At 42.3% G+C, this 24,150-nt stretch overlaps 1 protein-coding gene across 2 annotated transcripts in view; it reads right to left on the bottom strand.

Annotated features, from left to right (window-relative positions):
• The window catches only part of ATP10A (ATPase phospholipid transporting 10A (putative)), a 112,582-nt gene extending 88,853 nt beyond the window's left edge, over positions 1-23,729 (bottom strand). For both annotated transcript variants that reach the window (XM_054056078.1, XM_054056077.1), the window contains exon 1: positions 23,129-23,729. In XM_054056078.1, the coding sequence (XP_053912053.1) occupies positions 23,129-23,568 (440 nt within the window). In that variant the 5' untranslated portion in view covers positions 23,569-23,729. The remainder of the gene's footprint in view (positions 1-23,128) is intronic.
• Between the last annotated feature and the right edge of the window lie 421 nt (positions 23,730-24,150).

Here is a 24,150-nt window from a genome sequence, read left to right on the forward strand (position 1 = left end):
TGCTTACTGTGGTACAAAGAGGTACAGACAAAGCAAAAGAATGGAAGTCCATCAGGTGTTTCACATCTAAGTAGCAAATACACTAACATAGACTACTAGAATGGGACTACTAGACCAGGAATACTGTTGTGCCCAAGCACCATAATAACCACACATGTTGATAGAAGTTGTATTTTATTTACACTTGCGGAAGGGAAAGGCTGGATAGCCCCATGGCTCATCCTGAGCACTAGCACAGCAAAGGCAGTGGTACTTCATGTTTTCCTTGTGCTGCTCTAGGAATATTCTGCAATAGCTTTGTGTGTTTTAAGTACCATTGGGCCAAGTTGAATAGTTATCCTCTGCAGCTCACCACAGACTGTTCACCACTGCCTTCCTGTAATACGTGACTGACCACTGCAATTGCTGGCACAACTGCTGGTGTGGCTGATTCTTAGGTCAGGTCAGTTAAAAAAAAAAAAGAAACCAAAAGGAATCTCACTACTACAATTGCTGGAGCTCAGCTGGATCATTTTGACCGAACTGAGGTAGGAAATGACCTTAAAAGCAGTTAGACTGAGCAGCTGAGGGGGTGGAAGAGGGTCCTGGGGGTAACCACATCTGCAGGGCTCAGCTGCAGCTGGAACAGGATGTGTAACCACACTGCTGTCCCCTGCTCTGTGTCAGAGAGGATGTTTCTGATGGAGGAAAGCAGTTCTTTCTCCTGTTCAAGCCCTCTCAGCTGAGAAACCATCAAAATTGCCAATAATTGTGATGGTCTGTCCACTGCCCACTAAGTCAAGACCATGAACTATCTGACATTTCAGCTGCTATCAGCAAATAGGAAATATTCCTTATTGTTACTAGGCTGCACAGGGTTAACAAAAAAGAAAAAATAAAACATCATTCAACCCTGAATAAGAAACTCTACCATGTTTTTGATCCCCTCTCTCATCCAGATTTTTACCTTAAACAAGTATGAAACAAAGAAAACAAAAACAAACTCCCTGATCCCTTCACACCCTCCAAGACTTAATTTTCTGGGGGGTTACTTAGCATGTAACTTACTTAGCTTAAAAATTAGGTTTTAAACAGAACTGTAGAGTGAAGATGTCTGTCATGGACAAGTGTCCTGTGAAACAGCTAGTACAAACCCAAACCCAACTGAACTGCCTCCCACTAAAGTTACTATCTCTGAGAGCCATGACCTTTCAGCGATCCAGCTTTGTCCCTAATGCACTGCAATACCTTCAGAATAGTATGTTAGGAGGATAAATGAGTTTAATGAGTAGTTCCATTCTGGGAGACTGCCCCTACCAGTATATTCTGGGTTGTGTGGTTCATTTCTTAAACTACAATAATATTCCCCAGTAAAAAGAAGGACAATTCTTGGCTGCAGGGTGGATACTGAAAGGTGGTTTTCCTAAATAATAAATTAGGTCAGTCTTTAAATAAGTCATCTCCTTCTCCCTGGGTAAATATTTACTCCTTCCACACTAATATTGGGTTTATGTGTCTCCCAACAACTTTGTTCCGTTCTGTTTTTCATTAGGAGTTCTGGAGTCAGCCATGACAGAAAACTACTAGATAGTTTGAGGGGATTAAAAAAAGAAACACCAAAAGAACAACAACAAAAAAATCCCTTGGGCTTCTTGTTTTCAATAGAATCAGCCTCTGTTAACTCAGCAGCTAGGCATAGCGCACATTTTAAGGTAAATTATTTCCCCAACAAAATAACCACTGGAACAAACAGAAACCAAGAATCTCCAAATGAAACTTAGCCACTGGAAGGCAGGAGTTTGGATTTTCAAAAACACTTAATTTATTAGAAATTGAATATCAGAGAGAGGCCTTATCCTTACAAAGCCCAGGGCTTCAGGAGGCTGGGGTGTCAAAGACAGGGAGAAAAGTGTTACTGCCAGGGCACAAGGCCCTGCTGTATAATGGCATTGTCACCCAAGGGCAACAGGGATAAACTTAGAAGGAAAAATTAAAGGGAGAGATATTCCACAGCAAGCAGTGAGCCTTTAAGACGCTTGATGGCAGTCAGATCGTCATTTTCATAAGTTTGGTGCTTTTCTGGTTTTAAACAATTTTTGTTTCAAACTGTTGTTCCTTAATAATTTTAGAATTCAAGCGTTTCATCCAAAATGAGGAATACCCTCAAGGTTTTCAGTGATCAAATGCAGGGGAAGACTATTTTGTGTCCAAACCCTGTTGATTTCATTTTGAGCTTTTAAAATGATCTGAAGTTAAATCAAAGAAAAATTCCTTTTCACCTGCCTCTGCTTGGTTTTCTTGGTGTACAAAGCAAAGCCCAGAGAGTGGCTCTATTTTTTCCATGAGAGCAAACATGGGAGGAGAGAATAGCTACTTAACCACCAGGGAAATCTTTGGATAAGACCAAGTAGGTATAGAACTGTCCATAAAAAACTAAGGCTGGAAAGACCGTGATTTCTAAGAACTGGGGAAAGGTAGAGCACCCTTCTTCCAGCAGTAGACTGGACAAGTAGCGCCAGCACTTTAAGGCAGAATGCAATGAACTCAGGAAGGAGACTATTCCACAGGCAGCAGGAACAGGGCATCATGTTCCACCTCAGCCACACAGTGTCATAGTTTCTGAAAATGAAGACCTTGACACTTCACACCCAGTGAACCCTATGAACCTTGTGCTTTGACTCGCAGGCATGCTGCTGTCCTCACTGAGCTCAAGTAAGGCATCAATACCTATGCCTTTCCAGTGCCTAAGTAAATGTCCTTATTTTCAATGTACTGAGCACCAGCAACTCGAAAACACACCATCATACGGTCAGCTGTAAGAGCACACAGGGGCTTATCATCAAGCATTGTTGTCATTTTAAAGAAAGGCTAACAACCAGACAAATGGAAATTTCATCTTTTACCCTTGAATTTTATAACAAACAAGAGCATTTTCTAAACTCTATTCATTCTTTCTTAATGTTGGCAACTGTAGAGCAAATACGCCTGGTATCAGTAAGCCTTGTGTGCAACAAAAGCCAAGCAACAGCACTGTAAGTCAGGTTAAGTTCTCAGCAGCTTGTACAACGAGAGTTTTGAATGTCAGGTCTCCTGTTCTGGACCAAGTACAAAGCTGTACTTGTTTGTTCTTTCTGCATAGAGTATGTTCTTAGCTGAAGCAGAACAATCTGTTTGAAGAAGCGTTTCTAAAAAAAAACCTAAATGGGTTTCGTTTTTTATTATTCAAAAAGGGGAGAAAAACAAATACGAAATTTCAGTATACGCCCGTGAGTTTTTTTTTCCAAGAACACTTGTATTTGTTATTAGATCGGTAAGTATGCTTTGCCGGGCACATCAAAGCTGTTTAATTTATCTGTGATCAATCTGGGGTAAGCTTGCAAGAAAATATCTTTTTTTTTTCTATCAGCTATAAAGAGTAAGCAGGAAAAAAAATATCCTAGACGTCAAACTAATCAAATTACACATGTTTTTGGTCTCTAGCAGCTCCTTAACAGTGATTTTGGAGAACAAAGCAGTCTGCTTTAAAATTACTTACAATTAGAAATATTTACCATTTTATTTCCTCTCAGGAAAGTCCCAGTGCTTTATCCCAAACTCACTGAAGTTTTTTTGCAGTGATTTCTATGTGGACCAGGTCTCTGTTGTGTTCAGATTTCTGCTAAACAAAAGGCTCTGAACTAACCCCTATGCTCCTATGCTAGAACGGGTGGGAATGGGTTTGATTCTCACTGTGCTCAGAATGTCTTGCACAATGTTTGACACTGCACATTTTCCCCTGTATTAATAGCTGATTTTCATGAAAACCAAAGGCAAAACATAGGTTTTAGTGAGTAGTGAAAAACAAAACACTGTGCTATAGAAATAAAGCCATATGTATTCTATGGTCTGAAAATACGACAAATAGATTAGTAATTTCTGGTTCTTACACTTTTACTAACTTTGCTTGGTAAACTGAATAGACAATGTACAACTATGTAGGAAGAAAATCTAATCAAATCTTGAGCTTGTGGTATACCGTGAATGAAAAGGATAATACTGGGTTTCTGTAACATGGGTTGATTTAAATAATTAAAAAAGAGAAGGATGAGAAGTGACCTGATCAAAACTTCTTAACGGCTATTCAGGTCAAGGCTTTCTGAGAAAGGTGATGAGGCAAGGAAAGGAAAACATTCACTGGCTACGAATGAAATCAAGACAGTTCAGATGGAAAATGATGTGCATGTTCTTCTTAGTAGCATTGGGACAATTTCAAAAGGGATGTGGTGGGTTTGCATTCAGATGAAATCTTTTAAGACAAGATTTTGTGAATCAAACAGCAACTTGACGCAGAAATGTTTTAAAGAAGTTGAGTCCTGTGCCATGAAGATAACATAACATAATTATCAGACAGCAATTATTTTGGTATCACTAAGTATAACCTATTTCCCATGATGCAATGCCTTTAAATTTTTTAGATTTTGATCAAAGCACAAGTTTTTGTACCTGGAGTGCCCACCAATGCTAGCAACACTATGTTCAGGCACAGAGGTCCTGAAACTACACACAAATGACCTTATTTCTTAATGACAGATCACAAATAAGAAGCTGCCAATTCGTGTAAGAATGTCTTCCAAAATTCAGCTTCCTTACACATTTTTTCCCCTTTTATTTAGGAATGCAATAGAGAAATTAGGCATTTGTAGATTGTGATTCTTATCATTACTGGGATGCTTCTGCAATCTGAAAAGTTACACCAGCTTTCTTTCAAAACATCTGCCATATTTTTACTGGAAATAGTGTTTTTCTACAGCAATTCACACCCTTATAACTTCCCATCTGAGGAATGTCTGACTATCACTGTTATTCCTGAAAAGCTGTAAGGAGATTGAAGCATAGTGCGAAAACAAAACTTTTACAGATAGTTGGAACACCTCCATTTTTTTTGGTGTCTTTTCTTTTCCCCTCAAAAGAAATCAATTAAGTACATTTTGGAGGAAAGAGACTTTAGTCATCATCCTTACCTGATCAGTAAGGATCTCTCTATTTGAGGCGTACTGCACAGCCCTCCTTAAAGAAAACATACACCTCAGCCCTTCCTACAGGTCTGCTCAGGTTTTATTTAAAACCTTATTTAAATTTTACAGATTCTCACCCTGAAGAAACATCAGAAACATCTTTTGTTCATCATCGCACAGACTGCAAATAAACAATGGGGTGACAACAGTAAGTGCAATAACAGAATGATTGAGTATATTTTTTTTTTCAGTAGAGTGCACTAAATTACACTTTGTCTCCTTGTTATATTTGTTGTTCCAAAATTGTGTAAAAAGGTGCTGGGGCAGCAACTCAGCTGGGATGGATCAAAATAGCCAAAATGGATCAGTTCAAATAAGGAGACTGTCTCCTAGTCATTGCAGGCTGAACTGGGCTTCAGTTCCAAACACTAGACATGAGAAAATTTATCATTTCTCTCTGTTTAAATGATAGCAGAAGGGTTTGAGGTTTGTCTCATTTTTTCCATGCAAGTATTTTTCTAGTGAAGTACAGATCCAGCATTTTAAGCCTACTGACATTACGCTTGTTTTCACCCTTCACGGAAGCTATACGTAATGCCTCCCGCATCTCCTGAGATTTGTAGATGCAGGTGGAAAACTACTGCTGGGTGCATTTCAGGAGAAAATGTCCAAGAGCACTCAGGCAAACTGTCAGAGCTGAAGAAGGCAACAGACTCCAACACTGCCAAATCCCAGCATTCATGCCTATACCTGAACTGCTGTAGTTGAAAGCTCTTCTATAGGCCTGGTAGAAAAGATGTCCTTCATTTTAAAAGTTTAAATCTTGTACACGTGGCTCAGTTTTCTGGGTCAGTGAGTAACACGTATATTCTGTTCTGAAAAAAAAAACCCTGCTCTTTTCTCATCTGAAGTACAAACTTGCCCCCCTTTCCTGTCTTCCACCCCACCTTATGAAGAATGAAACAGAAGAAACTGAAGGCTTGGAAAGAGGCAAAACCATGTGCCACTACCACGAAAAGAATCTAGAGAAAGTCACACTGAATGTAAAGTTTCCATTCCCATATTTCTTCACGGAAGACTATATCTCTATCAGCTTTTTAGCAATCTCTCTGCCTTCTAGATAAAACAGAATGTTTATCTAGAATAAATTTGAGCATGTTTGTCATGCTCAAAATGGCCTAATGTTTACAAAATTACTATAGAGGTACAGAAGACAGCATGGGCAATGGGCAGACTCTTAGAAGTACATGACATTTTCAGACATTTCCCTATTTTATACCACTCTGAAGAGATGTCAATGCTATTTAAAATGGAAAAGCATTTAAAATGCCTATATATCTGATAGGGGAATGCTTCCTGTAGCATCATCAGATTCTTTGCCAGAAAGAACTTAGCACTGACTATCGATAAATTTCAACTTCTTCATTATGGATGACCATAAACAGCATTTTGGTATATATAAGTTCATATAAGAAAACCTAAGTACTGTTCAGGAAACATAAGAAGGTCTACCTCCCAAGCAATTTTTCAAAAGGATACCATAAATAGTGAACCTAACACCTTTCTTTTGGCAGTAGATCTGAGTGGATTCAGATGTGCCCGCAGCTTTTGGAAGCCTGTGTTTCTTGGGTGAGAATGGTGGCAGAGATTCTTGGGCAGAAAGGCTCCATCCACTGGAACCACGAAGCTCACATGAGCTGTGTCGGTGCAGGGCTGGGGATGGTGTGTGTGTGGGGCTCGCTGCTGGGTTTGCTAGTTTCACTCGCACTTGACAGGAAAAGCAAAGACTCTCCGTTGAGAAATGAGGCATGACAATTGTTAGAAAACCAGCAGATTTTCACAAAATTAGGCCTCTAACAGAGCACGATATTTGGTGCTGATGAGCAGCTTCATGTTAATGCAGCGTGATGAGAAGAGCTGCTTCTGAGAGACCAGGTCCCTGTCCTATATGAAGCAACAGAAGAGCAGTAATTACACCTAAAACTCGGTAACATTTAGGGTAAAATTTGTAACAAAGTTTGTTACTTACAATAAACTCAAAAAAACAGATGTGGGGTCTGTTAGTATCACTTCATTTTCTTACCATCAATACAAAGCTAAGACACTCCTGTTAAGATCAGCTTTAAGCAGAATAAACAGGCTAGAGACAGTTTCAGTATTACTTTTTTCACTTTGAAGTCTCTTTTTGTTTGACCTTTGGAACAAATATTTCACAGGATTATTTGTAGCTAAGGAACATGATGAAGAACTCAGAATATTCTATCTTTCTGCCCATAATTTGTTACTGTACATACATTTTTATTCTGCATCGTTGCTTTCCTTCTAAATTCTTCCACCTCTATCAGCTGGCAACTGTTATCATGCAGTAACTTTTTTCAGTAAGTAAGGATTTCTGGAAGCGGTTATTTCTGTACATGGCATCTCCAAATGTTTTGCTGTCTCTTAACTAAATGCCTACTTTTTTCTGAGGTGCTTGACAATGCTCCTTTATTTTTATTTTTCTTTTATTTCAGAGTTTCTCTGAGAATCGTGGTAGAGGTGGAGTAATTATAACCCATTAACCCCAGTAGTGCTAGGCCTAACCAGGTCCTTATGGATGGTGGATACAGATTTCTTTGTAAATGGGACTGTAGATTTTTCTTATTTTTACTCCATTTAAAGAGATCTTGAAATCAGATCACTAATAACCCAAAAATACAAGGGAAAAAAAGATAAAACCCCAAGCTTTTCACATGAGGCAGCCAATTCGAAAATGCCTGCAATGAGAAAATCAAGACACTGAACTCCCATTCAGTTTTAAGGGGAAGCAAATCACGACAAAGACCACTTTAAAAGTCGCAGTTCAAACCTTAAAACCCCTGCGAGATAAATCATGCTGATCCCATTTGGTAAACTATAACTTTGACGCACAGAAAGGGTTATGCAACTTGCTCAAGACCCTGTTGAAGACCCTACTGGAGATCTGCTGGTAAGTGTGTTGAAGATTCAGCAGCAGTCCTCTTTCCCTTAATGCTTGAAGGCCTTTCTGCAATTCAACAAGACAACAGACCAAACAAGAAAAGAAAAAGAAGAAAGGAGGGAACATGATTCTACTGTAGATGGGATATTTAACAGTGGATGGGAAGGATACAATAAGCATATCTTCATTCACCAATGCCCTTAAGACTCTGACTTGGGGAGGGTATAGCTTGCCTTGGCACTACTGACTTTATCTTACAGGTGATGTTCCCATCTTACTGCAGGGAGAGTCCATGTGCTTGTGAAGCAAAATTAGTCTGTCATGATATAGAAAGCTGTCAATCAAAAACAAGAAATCAAGGCCTAGATGTAAATCAAAACCATCATAGAGCCCCAGTTTTCTCCCAGGGCTCATTTCAAGGCCCAGTTATAAGCATGACACTACATTTTTCTGGCATTAGAGGTCAGAACCATATTTGTCTTTTGCTTTATTTTTTAATTACCTTAACATTGGTCTTATCTAAAGCGGCCTTCTAATAATCAAAGCTTTGCCTGTTTTTCTCCAGCTGTCTCTCCAATATCTGACCTCTACAGTACTGACTAAAAAGCCATCAGTTTTTCGATCTTGGAGACACAATGTTTTGTCCACACCAGCTGGTAAGAATCACTCTTTTTCTGAAAACATGTGAGCAGAAAATAAATTCAAGAATACTGATGCAAAAATAACTTGTTTTGGCAAGTTCAAGTATTTTGTGTGTGTATATCTGCAAGGTGTTAGCAGAAAAGCTAATTTCTACTTCATCCTAAACATTGTAGAAGAATAACCAAAACAAAACACAAAACCCACAAATGCCCATGCTTGCCAAGAGGAAAAAAAAATAACACACTGGTAGAAGAAAAATATTTACTTACCAGCATCTAAAATTATTATGGGCATTAGAGAGTATTTAGGAAAATGCCTTTAAAAAAAAACACTGAAGTGGCTTTTTAATAACTTGAAATAGCAGACAGAGCCACTGCTACTGATCCATGAAGTCTGCCTCTGTTCTTTTCTCTCCTAGCAGGCTGAATTAAGTAAGGACTGCCTGTACCACCTTTCCAGCCTGATCTCTTTGTCAACCATCAGCCACAAGAGACTTGCAAAGCACAACTTTAGAAGTAAAGCGCCTCACCCGGAAACTTAAAATCGGGAACAAAAGTTTGAGCTAGACAAAGCACAATCCCAGGTCATGGTGAAAACATCAGACTTCCACATTTTTGGCTCTTGTGTGTTGCCTGCTTTCAGTACTATGAAAACACCGTGGTTAATTTGGCCATCAGTTTCTGGTCTTGTTGGAGGCCCTCAGAAAAAGATCTACACTCTGCTTTTGTAATGGCTACCAATCTGGTGGCTCTTCACTGTCTATTATTCTGATATACAAGGTTTCTTCATACACAGTGCAGCTATGCAAAACAGACAACTGCTCCAGCACACACTGCTAGTTTGCTAACTGTGAAGTCACACTTTCTCTTGACAAGTCAGAAAAAAAGTCACTCTGGCCATTTTCTCCTTGTACCCACCCAGTTGTAAAGCAAACTGACTGATGTTTACAAAATGCTGTCTGCTTCCTTAAAGAGAAACAACTATGGTTCCACTTATATACATTTTAAGACTTATTAAACTCCCAGTCATCTTTTTAAGACTTCTCCAGCCCAAGGACTGAACATTTAATGGTACTATCTAAAGCGCTAAACATTTTAACCTCTAAATTTCTTCTTGATTAGAATGTGTACTTAAAGCGGCTCTCCGAGTCCTCTGAGGTGCAAAATAATCTTGAAACTCAAGTTGCAGACATTTGAACTAACTGATATACAGCCAGCTTTCTTCTCAAAGCAGTATGACTGTACGGAAGCATTATGTGCCACACAGAGTAGCTGACAAGCCTTGCTGAGCAGCTCAGAGACAATAATCTGAGTAATGCTGCATTGGGATCTGCCCATATTGACATAACAGCCCACTGCAGTGCCAACACAGACCTCCTTGCTGGGCAGCATAAATGTGCCTTTGAAATCCTCACATGAATCACCAGGGATTGCCCTTACAACAGGGACAGACACAGACAGACATGAAGTTTGAGAGACAGTGACATTTAAGGCCATGGGAGGTGATCCCGTACATCATACGAAGGGCATCAGACTGGCCAAAGGAAGATCTGACTTGTGAAAAGGATCTTGTTTTTAGAAAGCCAGGGAAAAACTCATGGCTCAAAACATGTCTTCAAGCAGGATAAACAGTACTCTGGAACATGAAGTGCCTGCACTGCTACGGCATGGGCAGTTTACTTTTTTTGAGTTTTAGAAAACTCCTAAGAACATTGTGCTCCCTTCCTAAGAAATATGTACAGGTTAGTAGCACAGTAATTACAGGGAGGACTGACTGGAGACCTTTGCAGATGGTATTTTCATATTGTGTATGAACTCTGTGGAGAGAACTGCTGTGGAGTCTGACTGGAACTAATGGGCTGCTAAAGAAAAGACTCAGACATGGATGAGGAGATACTCCACAGAAGCGTTGGACGTCCAGATGTATATTCAGTAACTGGAGAAGTAAGAACTCTGCTCCCAAATAGTCAGCAATCAGATCTGCATGTAGTCTGAATAATGCTTGACTAGCTGGAGCAATGCACCATTGGTCTTAACCACTTCTGTAGAAGTGGTTGTGTTTCTGCACTTTGTTCTGCTGGTAAAGAGCAAAGAACACGTATCAAAACTTTCTTGCTTAAGACCTTTTTGTAGGGTGCAGTACCAGCAACTCAGGCATGCTTCCTGTAAATGCAATATTCATTATTTTAAGGTTAATGTTTTAATTAATTTAAATGTTAAAAAATAAAACAAAGAAACAAACCCAAAAACCTTTCTGGAATTTGCCAGATAGGACAACCGAAAGGAATGTTATTATGACTAAGAGGCGGAATTCACTGCAGTAGCTATTTCTAGTGATAAAGCATAAAGGTTAAACAACTGAGGACAAGATTGCCAGACGTAAAACGGAAAGTTTCCAATTTAGGAGTAGCAGCGGAAGAACATGAATTAATATGCAAAGACCAAATTAGCAATATAAAAATCCTCCAAACCAGACCAAATGCCATTGAAAATAAACTCAAGAACTCTCTTCCTTCTCTTCTGCTGCCTGCATTCCAAGGACTGAATTTAGAATAACCATGGGGAATTTCAGAGAAATCTTATAGTAGAATGCTGAACAATGGCTTTAAAAGGTTAAGACGCTACATGTGCTTAAAAGATGCTATTTCTGTCGCTATCACGCTAGATTCTTCTTCAGTACTTCTCTCTGAAAACGGAACAAATATTTTGGACCTAAGTTTTCTCAGGAGTTTTATCTCCAGTGAGGTTTGCAATGACTTTTTAGCAGTTTTGAAACTTGAATAATTTCTACCTGACTTATTAACTAGAAGGAAAAACAAGCGTAAAAATCCACGAAAATAAAAACCACATCAACAACCAAACACTTGGAAAATACACAAAACTGACTGGTTGTTGTCTTCTCTTCCTAGATATATTTCAGTGCTAGCTTTTTGTTTGGTCTACATACAGCAATAAACTGTCAGGCTGGGGATCCTATGCTGTGCTATTCCTTGGCAGATGGGTCTTACAGGTCTCACACATTTTTCTGGCATGAGCTGGCAGATGTTCCACTCCAGGAAGAAAAGCTACTGCACTGCTAATCAATCAAGTTGACCATATAACATGCTAGGACTTGAAAAACCAGAGTCCACTGTGGTATTATTCCTCAGATTGAGGTGATATCATTAATTGTTCAGTCCATGAGAAGGGCTGTTAGAAGCCTTAAACTGGACTCTTGGAAAAGGGGTGTGGTAGATTAAACATTAGCACCACTAGACCGAAAACTGGCTCAGCTAAGGTACAGCTTTTGCTGAACTTGCATTTCAGAATGCTCCCACAGTCTGTGACAGAAACAGGAGCTCCCACACACAGCCATGGTCCTGTCACAAGAAGCAGACAGACACAGGGAACTGCACTGAAAATAAATGAGAGAAATACATAAGAAAAAGCCAATAGAAGGCAGCGCATTTAAGCTTGAACAATCAGGAAGAGCAGAGTCTCAAATTCTCTAAATGGATGACCAGGACTTAGGACTTTAGCAAACAGTGGCATGACATCTCATGGTGCTGCAGCCCTTCTACGGCTACATAGTTTGTCTGCATCTGCCTATGCTCCTATCTGACACTAAAATTCCAGCATAGAAACTGGCAACCAAGGGTAAATCAGTGATATTCAAGATTAGCAGAATAATTTCAGCACTGAGCCCTCTGATTCATTCCCTGGTCACCTAGCAATATCCCTTGCAGGTTTTAACATCTGATCCTACCGGGCATAAACCATAAGCCCAACAGCCACATGTGATATTTGTGAGACACCTGACAGCAATGCCTCACTCTCATGATTATGTCACACACACAAAATTGCTCTCTTCAGTTTAAGAGACACAGGTTGCAAAGTGGTTTTAGTTGACCTAGTATTTAGGTACATACAAACAGAAGAAAGCAGAATTAGGAATCTCCCATCTTATGTTTCAACATTGCATCTAAGGTTAAAGAATAAATAACATCCCAAAATACCAAGATGCCTTACGTTATGAGGGCAGTCTGAAAAACTCCACAGAAATCCCAGTGTAATCAGTTATTCAAAGGAGAAAAGTATTTATTGATAACAACTAATCTCTTATACTGTTTCCAAGCACTGAGATAAATGATACAAATACATTCCACAAGTATGAACAATATGTTAATGGATAATGCTGATGGGAGAATGCTGCAGATGGAACAATGCATACCAGCTTATCCCCTTCACCTGACAGGTGAACATACTTTCACCTGTGATTCTCAAAACATAGTCCTTAAACAAATCATTAAATATATTGAGTGGGACAAACTACTCTTCTACCATCCAAAAATCATATGCAGCATTAACAGCAATTAAAATTTATCACTTCTTGAGTTTACTAACAGGATTTGTCATAGAATCATAGAATGGTTAGGGTTGGAAGAGATCTTAAAGATCATTCCGTTCCAACCCCCTGCCATGGGCAGGGACACCTCACTGGATCAGGCTGCCCAAGACCCCATCCAACCTGGCCTTGAACACCTCCAGGGATGGGGCAGCCACAGCTTCCCTGGGCAACCTGTACCAGTGCCTCACCACCCTCATGGTGAAGAAACTCTTCCTGATGTCCAGTCTAAATCTGCCCCTCTCCAGTTTATACCCATTCCCCCTCGTCCTATCCCCGCAAGTCTTTATGAATAGCCCCTCTCCAGCTCTCCTCTAGCCCCCTTCAGGTACTGGAAGGTCGCTATAACATCTCCTCAGAGCCTTCTCTTCTCCAGGCTGAACAAGCCCAACTCTCTCAGCCTGTCCTTGCATGGGAGGTGCTCCAGCCCTCTGATCATCTTTGTAGCCCTCCTCTGGACCCGTTCTAACAGCTCCGCATCCTTCCTACTTTGGGGACTCCAGAACTGGACACAGTACTCCAGATGAGGTCTCACAAGAGAGGAACAGAGGGGCAGAATCCCCTCCCTTGACCTGCTGGCCACGCTTCTTTTGATGCAGCCCAGGATACGGTTGGCCTGCTGGGCTGTGAGAGCACATTGCCGGCTCATGTTGAGCTTCTCATCAACCAGCACCCCCAAATCCTTCTCTGCAGGGCCGCTCTCAAGCACATCATCCCCCAGTGTGTAAAGAAAATGGGGATTGCCCTGACTCCAGTGCAGGACCTTACACTTGAACTTGTTTAACCTCATGAGGTTCTCACAGGCCCACTTCTCCAGTTTGTCCAGGTCCCTCTGGATGACATCCTGTCCTTCTGGTGTGGCAACTACTCCACTCAGCTTGATGTCATCGTCTTACCTCAACTTAGCTGTTTAAGCAACTCATTGAGTTCAGCTTCACCTGTATTATCACTGGAGAGAGGTAAGTACCTCCTGATACAAACTAACCTAAGTGTTTCAAATAATTTGGAAGGATGTCACCCACCCAGTCCTCCCTGCCCCACCTCCTCCAAACCATTCAATGCTCTCCACTCATTGTGGCACAAATATAGATGGTTTGATCAGACTTCTGAGCTAAAACTAATGTGAAATAAATCTCACCCCATGTCCCAGAAAGAACCTGACAAACCGCTTCAGGAAATACACTTGTCAGGTCAGAGGCAACCAAATTAGTACTTGCGAGGCCTTCCTGCCAGCCAGCGACAATTAGCGGCTCACTGCTGTTTACAGGGAAGATAACTAATGGCATATGCAGAAGAGTTAAGAGCAAATCAACCTTACTATCAGGAGACAGCACCACTATCCAAGCATCTCTGATACAATATGAACATATGATAGTGAAGGAAGAAAGATCAAAATGCTCTCAAGCGTGCAGATCAAAACAATATATGTAATTATTCTGGCAAGCTTTATAAGACCAAGCTTTTGCCTCACAGATTTGCAGGTGTACAGAGGAGGGAAGTACAGCAAGAGGAGGATGACAATGAAAACACAGAAATTCTAAAAGGGGAGAAAAAAGAAATTAAAGAAAGCATCTTAACCCCCAAATGTAAGTATGGGCCCCCACAAAAATAATACACTACAACTGCAAGATCAGACTTAGGTGGATTAATTTGATTTCTTATAATCTATTTTTGCCCAAAATAGATTATGTCTTTCTAATGCGCTTAATGAACTTTCTGCATCTTTAAGTGTTTGGCTGCTAAATCTCCCTTCAAAAATTTGTCCACAAGCATCTCTTCTGGGGCATCTTACTCCATGTCTGGATTTTAAGAGATCTTGAACATGTTCACAGCTGTATTTAGGTGACTGCTGTTCAGCACTTAGTGTGCTGGTCTCAATATTTTGGGAGATTTTACAACAACTTGCCCAACAACTTGTTAGTAAATAAACAAAATAAGCTAACATATCCACAACGTCTTATTCAGGATGTTACTAGAAGGCAGGAAGGTGAGCAGACAAGGGTCAAGCATATTGGTACATGGCTGTTCAACCTAGAAAAGCCTAATATGCATTAGATAACTTACAAAGATAAAAGAACTATGGCTACATATGCTGTCACTTCATAATGGTCTTTCTCCACGAAAGGTCAAAACTAAAACCTCCATTGAAACCACCTAATGCCAAATATTCTGTAACATTGTTCCCACCCTCAGTGTTAATATAATAGCAGCACAGATGTGTAAGAACTGGAGTTCAGTTGTCAAACATTTAAACTCTTCCTTGAAGTAGGTCAGTAGTTCCAGGCAACCAGAATGTAAAAACAAAACAAGCGATCCCCATGCCTATTATAACAAATCTCTAGCAGAGTCTGGGCTTATGAAATGACTGGGCATGATGCAAAAGTTGGTCACTGCACTGGAGAGACTGTTCTGTTTGTCACTCTAGAGATACTGTGATCAGACAAGAATAAAACTGCAATAAAATAGCAGAGGAGATGGCAGATGCTTCCCACTCCTAAAGTGCACGGTACACCCCTGAAAACGCATGCCTTGCCAGTTCAAAACTGTCATTTGACCAATATGGCCTTAAGGATATAGGCTGACCATGACAAAGATCTTGACTTGCAACAGTCTCAAAACAGAATAAATCATTGCTACTGTGGGAGCAAAGAACTAAGGGGTAGTTTGCCAGCTCATAAGTATTAGATATCCTCAGAAGTCCACAGGACAGAACACCCTATTAGCTGGGTGGCTACTAGCTTTCTGTGGACAGGCTGTGTAACTATATCCTAGAAATAGTAAAAGAGAGAAAGTTTGTTCCTCTTAGCTCACAACTTACAGGCACTCTAAGCTCTTAGTTTGAATCCCCCCTCACTCTCACTTCCTTGACACGCAGCAAAGATTAAACAAATGCATTCAGAAACATACAGGTCATCTTCCTCAAACTAAACCCGAGGCTTACTTTATCAACTTTTTCAGAATCAAAGATGTATTTGTATATGTATTAGCCTCAGGCAGGCTAATATTAGGGCCACTGAAGCTCCTAGGACAGGATGTTGCTGTCGTGCCCTTTGCAGCCCCTCTTCCCTCCACACCACCACAAGCACCTACTTAAGAAAAGCTATAAGTTAGCGTCTTTTCACACCTTCAAGTTGTGGCTGCATTTTGGGTGTGGATCAACTTTTATGCTTGACACATACATCAGATGAAGCCACTGCCTGTACCTACACAGAGTTATCAGTAAGAGGTCAGTGTACTGGCTTTTAGCATTGAGTCAGCTCCTCACTTCATGTCTATGCCATCCACTGAAATGCACTCTCCCTGTCTCAGAGCATGGAGACTCTCACTGTCTTACTTCCACATGCTGATGAGACGAGGTCAGGCATAGTGTATTGCTGCAGGGCAGCAGAAGGGTAGGGATCGTGTTTCTGCTGTGGATCTCTTCTGAGTACAAACATGACTGCCCACTAACATAGTTGCATTAGTGCCAAGCTAAAATACTGAGGCTGAACGTTAGCTGTGGCAATTGTTTCACCTCCCCAACTAGGTGAAGTGAAACAAATTGTTCTGCTTTTCATGATCTTAATTGCTCTCAATATATGTGTTTGCTGAAACCAAGCCTACAGCATAAATCCTGCAAATTGGGCATAACCCTGGTGCGGTGCATTCGGCCTGCCAGCTGCACTGCCCTTGCTGTATATATACACAAAATCTCCACATACCTAAACCACCTAGGGGTGCAGGGGGAAAGGAAATCCAACTCTTATACTGCTCTTGGGCAGAGCAGCTACTCTGCAAATGATCAGCATGCTGGATTACATGGCAAGGGGAGATTTGGCACTTGGACTTCTCCTGCTGTTGCATCAAGGTAGGCAGCCTGTCCATCCATAAGGGGTGTGCAAGCCTGGATGAGGCATCTGAGTAAGTCCTGCCCAGTGGCAGGGACCCTCCCTTTTTATCTATTTTCATCTTCCTTATCAGTCAACGTTAGTCAGTAGGAGGAAGGAAAACCACAAGAAGCCATTTAAATCTTCTTCATTCCCTGGAGTTTTCCAACACCTTCATAAGAAAATCAAGGCTTTCCAGGCAGAGCTTGAGAGAACTCCTTCTGGAGGATTGGTCTGCTAGTTGGAGTAATGCCCTGGCTAAGTTATATCATGCTATCTAATGAGCAGTTCCATAAAACGCTGATTTATAGCATGGTTGTCAGGGTTTCTATTCTGGTTTTCGGTTCTGCTGACTAGAAGATAGGTGAAAGGTGGAATCTGGAACCACAGTATCAGGCAGTGGTTCTGTTCTTTCCTCTTGCATAGTTTCTTTGGAAATGTAGTTGGACGCAATCAAATAAACCTGTTACTTCTTCTTTCAACCACCTCTAGCAATAATCATGGTCTCAAGATAACACCAACACATGAGAGCAAGTGGATCTGCACACAAGGTGGCCACCTGTACTTCTGGGCTGTGGTCTGCTTAGCACAAGGTAAGCTAGTGTCCCTCCAGAGTGTAGCATCCATCTGCGAAAAACTAATTTTGGGACAACACTAGGTCTTTCAGTGGAGATTACCAGTATCTATTCAGGCAGTTTGCCAGATGTATGTGAAACAGCCTATGACTGCTGTCATGACATCCTACACAAATGAAACACCTTAGTAATAAGATACAAGCATTTTTCTTTTCCAGTAGTGGAGCTCAGGCACTTAGGAGATTTGCCTTACGCTGAATAGCAAATGAATTCTATACACATAGCTGGACAAACAAATGGTTTCTCCTGAGCATTGCAGCTGGCTACATCTCAGAAGATTAGTACAGACACCTCTTGCTACTAGGATAAAACCTACTACTGAGTGAAATTGCTCCCTATCGGTCTAACAGAAGAGCCTCTACTACATCTTCCAGTTAAGTTTACCCACTGTCAGCCTGGCCCAAACTGAAATGAAGGAAAAGACACAGTGACATGAACATCTCTCTGAAACTCAAGGAAGGAACACTGACTTCACCAACAGATTCAAACTGTTGCTTTTTGCTTTCAGCTTTCTGTGCACGGAGCTCACTCATAGAGGAAACTGAGTAATCCCAGGTAGTTTCCTTTTGAATCACATCTAGTGACATTTGTGTTCTGGAAGGGATGAGACAAGCTTATTTCTTCTAGTGAGAAATGTCTTACCCTGCCAGCACATTTTGAGACAAAATGCTACTGTGGTTTATTTGGGTGGTAGTGGGAGATAATCACAACCCAGCTCCCCATAGACTGGTGTTGCCAGCAAAATAAGGCACCCAAGAAGTGAAGTGGTTGCAGAGCAAGTCATCATGTGGCTATTTTAGAGGCCGAGTGGGATCTGCTGGGCCCTTGTGAGGATTTGGTAACGCTGCTGTAACCTTTTTCTCCAAGGCTGTAATTGCTTTTACTGGTGAGTTGTCAGAGGGGAGGAAGAAGGGAATGTATTTTGGAAATTGTATGAAATGCGTTGCCCACATCAAATTCTCTTTTCTCGCCCCCTTGAGTTTTGCAAAAAGAAATTAATATCTAAGATAAAACAGCCTGCTTTGATAGCTACCTGAGTGCCCCATTAAACATTTTCCACACCTCAGGGGAGACAAATATCCGGTCATAAATTCCAATTTGTCATGGATTTTGTAAGTCACAAGTTGACAGAAGCAGCAGTTATCACTCTCTGATCAGTATGCAGAGGCTATTACACCCTTTACCAATACTCTTCAATGGACACAGCAAGACTTACAAAGTAGATTTAAAAAGCAAAGCCCTTTGGTTTTGAACATAAGGTTCCTAGAAAAACGTTAGCAGTTATTATCTCACCAACATAGCGCTGAGTCAGTAACAAATTGTAATTCCTTGCTGGACAAGTGCCATTATTTGTTGTGATTGTAGTTATCACTATTCATCTTCTATTTACATACCATGTAAATGTATACCATACTTTGTAACAGCACACTGAAAACAAAGCCATTGCTTAGAAGAGTTTTAACACTTCTGCTTCAGTGACAAATCCCGTTCTGACAAATATTTAATAGTGGCACCAATGTGTACATCCTGGAATTATTTGAAGCAAACCTTTACTGGTGATATCAATGCCAGCCAGAGCTGGTGAGCACTGTAGGACAATAACTGCAAAGCAAAAATCACCCTGCCATCCTGCAAGTTCCAGATAATAATGGAGAAAAGCAACTAGCCAAACAATAGTTCACTACTAAGACTGTGAATTCGTAATCTCAAATCTTCAACCTCCATCCCCATGTGTTGGAAATTAGGAAGAGGAACAAAGAGATGACAGTACAATGATCACAGGTTTGCAAAGGTTATGCACACAAAACAATTTTCTGCAGGCTAGGCTCTAATGCTTTTGTGAATTCCCTCCATTTAAAGCAACTAAGAGTGAGTTCCGGCTGTGATCCAGCATTCCTAACTTAAGCACCTGCACTGAATCTAAATGCTAGGTGACCTGTGAAACTGTCCTAAAGTAAGTGCCTAATTTCCTCTGTACTGTCAAACAGGAGAGGAGCCCTTAAAAGCCTCCACAGAAAGGCCCTAATAACTCTGCCAATTCAAATCCAACAGCTTTTTTCAATTTATTCAAAGGATCAGGACTTTTCCCTTTCCGCCACCTGACTCTAGAAAGCAGTATCTTTTGAGGGATTCTTAAAAACATCCAGAATTTCTAAGCGAAATTTGTACTCCTTCTGCAAAAGCAAGCTGTATCTCTCTTCAGTTTTTACTTTAGGTTGCATCATCCCTTGCTGTTCTGTTGTCTGATAGGTGTTGCCAACTGTGAGCCACTGAGTCACTGATTCAAAAGTGGCTGTAGGAGAACGGGTCATCTGAGTCCACACCACTGGGCAGGGGAGAGGAAGAAGGCCTGCCTGGTCTGTGCACCAGCTGTCAAGCTGTCAGCATAGCAGGAGAACAACATTTTCCCCCACATCAGATTACTAATATGATCTGCCTGCGTAGGCTGCTCCAGAGGACCTCGCAGTGGACACTGCTTGCATGCTGTTGAATCTCCTCCTGGTGAGCTGGCCTGAGTAGCAGTAAGCTCTGCCTACTCCTCCTTTCTCTCTGTCCTGTAGATCTTGCATCATGAACTGCTGCATGTATCTAACAGCGGATGGGTACTTCAGACACCAGAAAAGCAGCACATGGAGGATATATGACAGAACACACGGGATCTGACTTGAATCTTTACCTGGTCACTAAAGAGTATAGAACATGAGACAGAAGGCTTTTCTTTGCTAGTGAAGCAAAAGTCCCTGTCTCAGATTGCTGACTGTTACAATTTGTTGTCACTTGCTGTTGCCCATGTTTGAATGCTGTAGTCCATGTTTGAGGTGGCTCTCTTGCAGCTGTGGGAGAGGCTGGCAGGAAAGGGCACAGAGGACCAACCTGACACTCTGATACATCCCGTCTTGCAGAAGGCCTCTTCCCAAGTTCTGAAGTACTGACCAGCAAGAGAAGAGTCGCTGCTCTCCAGCAGCCGTAGGGGAGCACACAGCTGCATCTGTGTTCATCAACGTGCCCTACCTTAAGCATCTCTAGAAGCATCTCTATCGAGGACAGCATTTGCATCAAAGCCTGCCCCCACAATACCACAAGGAAGTCACAGAGCCGGGGAGAGAGACAGAGAGAGTCTGGTTTGCTCAGAAGATGGTAAAGCTGATAAAGTGATCAGTATAAAAATGATGTGGGGAGAAAAGCTGTCATTTTTTATTTCCTTGTGTGACATTTATATCTCACCATTTTTCCAGCAACAGAGACTCTAAAGAAACAAAGTAAAAGTCGTGTCCAATCACTTGTGCTTCTCCTGGCATGACACCTTTCTGAGAAAACAGCTTTCCTGAACTCACACATAGTAACTTTCATGACCTTGATACAAATCTCTCAATCTTGGTTCCGCGTCACTTGAGTTAGTGAGGATCTTGGGTTTTATCTCTAAAAATAGCAAGTTTCTAGTCCTATCTCACTCACTGGGGTTGAGGGATGTTCAAAAAAGGTGATTTGGTGAAGTTTGAAAAAGGCTAAAAAGGAAGAAAATTGGGCAGATTAAAAATACATACGTAAATTATTTTAACCTCTTGTTTTCTTTTTTAACTGGGGGAAGGGAGCTTTTCCTGGGGACTGCTGGAAAAAGAAGATGGAAAAGGCCAGCTGCTGATGGGAACTAGGCTTCTGCAAAGGGCTGTAAGGACGCATCATTCAGCTTTGTTCCCAGCCAGGAACCTGTACTTCAACAGGTGATGGAGTTCCTAAACTTTCGCATTCCCTGCCCCACAGGGATTAGTCTGACATTAAAACCACAGGCAAACTACACTCAAATTAATCTGTGTAAGAGTCACTTAACAGTAACCCAAACTCTGCAGCAAAAAGAACAATCCTGACATACTCTAGCATAGCTGGAGTAGCTAGCTGTAGCTTATAGCTTAAGCAGTACAAAGGGCAGCACACTTTGCTGGGACACCCTAAAGAGCACAAGTGACATTAACACCAAAGTTATACCTTTTCTCATGGTTGTGCCTACTTTTTTTGGCAGCAGAGAGGGATATGGAAAATTTCAGGGCTGGGAGATATATTCCAGAATTAAAATTCTAGTACCAGTATTTATTAATATTTTGAACAGCTCCTGCAACGGATACTCCTTTCTTTTCTATGCAGGAGACACAAGACTTTATTTCTAAACTAATTTTGTTTGGTAAAGGCTATATTAACCACCTTTATTAGCACTATTTTACTTAACTGCAAAGCTAGTCCCTTACTGGCCCTCCTGCCACCCATCTCCCTCAACACCGAAAGTGTTAAGGAGAAATACAGGCAAGCAAGGCCCTAGATACAGCCTTAGGTTAAGCCATGCCTGCGGGTGTAATTTGGGTAGGTTATTTTTGCTTTAGTTTACAGAAATAAGGCCATTTTACTTGTGTTCCCATGCACACATACGTATTGGCGGGGAAATACCCCAGGCTGAGACTTTTGTGTGATATTAGTTTGTGAAATAACAAGCTGTGCCTGTTGATGTTGAAAAAAACAGCCTACTCTTTTTAGCATTTTATTTTTTATTTTTCACATGCCTTTCTTGCAATTGGAGAATTGCTCTCTGCCGCTTCGCTTACGTCAGCCCGCAGAACCCCTCCCAAATAGCCTGTGGAATCAAGAGTGTAAGCTTCTTGGCACGTGTTTCATTTCTGTTAGACTGAGAAGCATCAGAAAGAGAACTAAAACCTGCTCTCTTGGAAAATATGTTCTTCTCTCAGTCTCCAGGAAACCTTAGCCTTAACTACTATGAGACGACTGTCTGGCACTGAGAGAAAAGCAAAACAAAAATTCTCCAAAGCTGGATTCAGAGAACGTACACGTTGGTGCAAAAGTCATTTCAGTCTGATTTACAGATATCAAGGCTGTGGTCCAAATATATGGCTCAGATCATTAAAAAAAAAAAAAAAGGTCTTAAGGAGATAAATCCTCCATCCATGAGCTCTGGGAAATAGTGAATTCACAGGGAATGATGACACCTGAGACAGTAAATAAAACACATTCACTTAAGTGTTCAATGGAAAAACTGCCTCATTCCTTAGAAAAGCAAATACAGCTCAGGCTGTCTAATTCGCATGTCTTGAAACCTCGCAGACCTAACTCAAATGCAGAAGTCTCAGGCCTCTATCCCTCCTTCGCTCAGTAACAGCAGATTAGTTTTGTGAAGGCTCATATTGCTAAAACCAAATGAATGCCTGAAACTATACAGTGGTGTAATTCACCACTCAAACTGGGATGTTTTTGCATACAGGCTTGCAAATCAAATACTGCTTGTGATGTTTAGATTCACTTTGCTGTCCATCCTTTAAAGCACAGAACACTAACAAGCCTGGAGTGTATGTGGAGACCTATAAAAAGTGTTGCTTACCAGTTAATCAGTGATTTATTGTGAGACCCCACCAATCGGAGCAGACTTGTTTTCACCTGAACGTATAGGACTGTAGGAACTCCCACAGTTCTGAGTAAAGAGATGGGAAGGAGACACCAACTCCATGGTCAACTGGGAGTTCCTTCATGCTTGAAGTGGAAACGAAAGCCCTCCACAGCGGACCTACTAGGACCAATTGAAGCATCACAACTCTGCTCACCACAGCCCCTGTGGCCGGTGGGGCTCCACCGCCTACCGCCACCATGTCCCTGGTGCCCATCCCACCTCACCTGCTGTACACCAGGCACTCCATGTGGTTGATCTCCTTGTCGGAGAGGTAGCGGCTGTAATCCTCCCACAGGTCCTTGATGGCAGTGACCGCCAAGATGAAGAGCACTGGGGCCAAGGCCAGTTCTGGCTGGAAGGCATTGACGGCCGGCACGAAGTTGAGGAGGGCGATGAACACAAAGTAGACGTTGGCCAGGCGGTGGAACTGCTCAAAGAGGTTCTTGGGCAGGAAGGAGAGCACCGTGTACTTGGTGGTCTTCAGGCGGTTGCTGGCCAAGACCGTCCTCTTGGATTTCTCCACCTCGGCCTCGGGTAACAAGTTGGAGCACACCAGCCGCGTCTTGCTCTCCTTCTTCTTCCTCCGCCTCCTCCTCCTCTGCCTCTTCTTCCCCTCGGGCAGCACCTGGGCTGCTCCCTCTCCTCCTGCCGTGCCCTGGGACATCGCTGCCGCCCTCCCTCGCCCGGGCAGCTCGCACCGCCAGCACGGCTCTAAGTTATCATCATCCCCTGCCGCCCGCCCCGGCTTTGCTTTCCTCTTCCCCTCCGAGGGGAAGGAGGAGGGCTCTCTCAAAACCCTCTCCTAACCGCGCTGCCGGGACCTCGCTCGCTTTCTCCTCCTCCCTCTCGGCCGGGGAGGGGACGTGGGCAGGCGGCGAGCCGAGCCCTCCTCCCGACAGCCTCGCCCCGTCCCGCTGGCGGCCCGGCCTCGGGCGAGGGGGATGCGGGGGATGCTGTCCCGCACATCACGGCGGGGGAATGTGGGGAGTGCGGGGATGCTGTCCCGCACATCACAGCGGGGAATGTGGGGGATGCCGTCCCGCACGCCGCGGGGTGACACGAGGGGGATGCAGGGGGTGCTGTCCCGCACGCCACGGCAGGAGAATGCGGGGGGGGGGGGGGGGGGGGGGGGGGAAGGGGACGGGGATGCTGTCCCGCACGTCATGACGAGGGAATGTAGGGGCATGCGGGGGATGCTGTCCCGCACGACGTGGTGGGGGAAAGCGGAGGGATGCGGAGATGTCGT

This window comes from Cuculus canorus, chromosome 1, assembly GCF_017976375.1.
Source record: "Cuculus canorus isolate bCucCan1 chromosome 1, bCucCan1.pri, whole genome shotgun sequence".
NCBI lineage: Eukaryota > Metazoa > Chordata > Aves > Cuculiformes > Cuculidae > Cuculus > Cuculus canorus.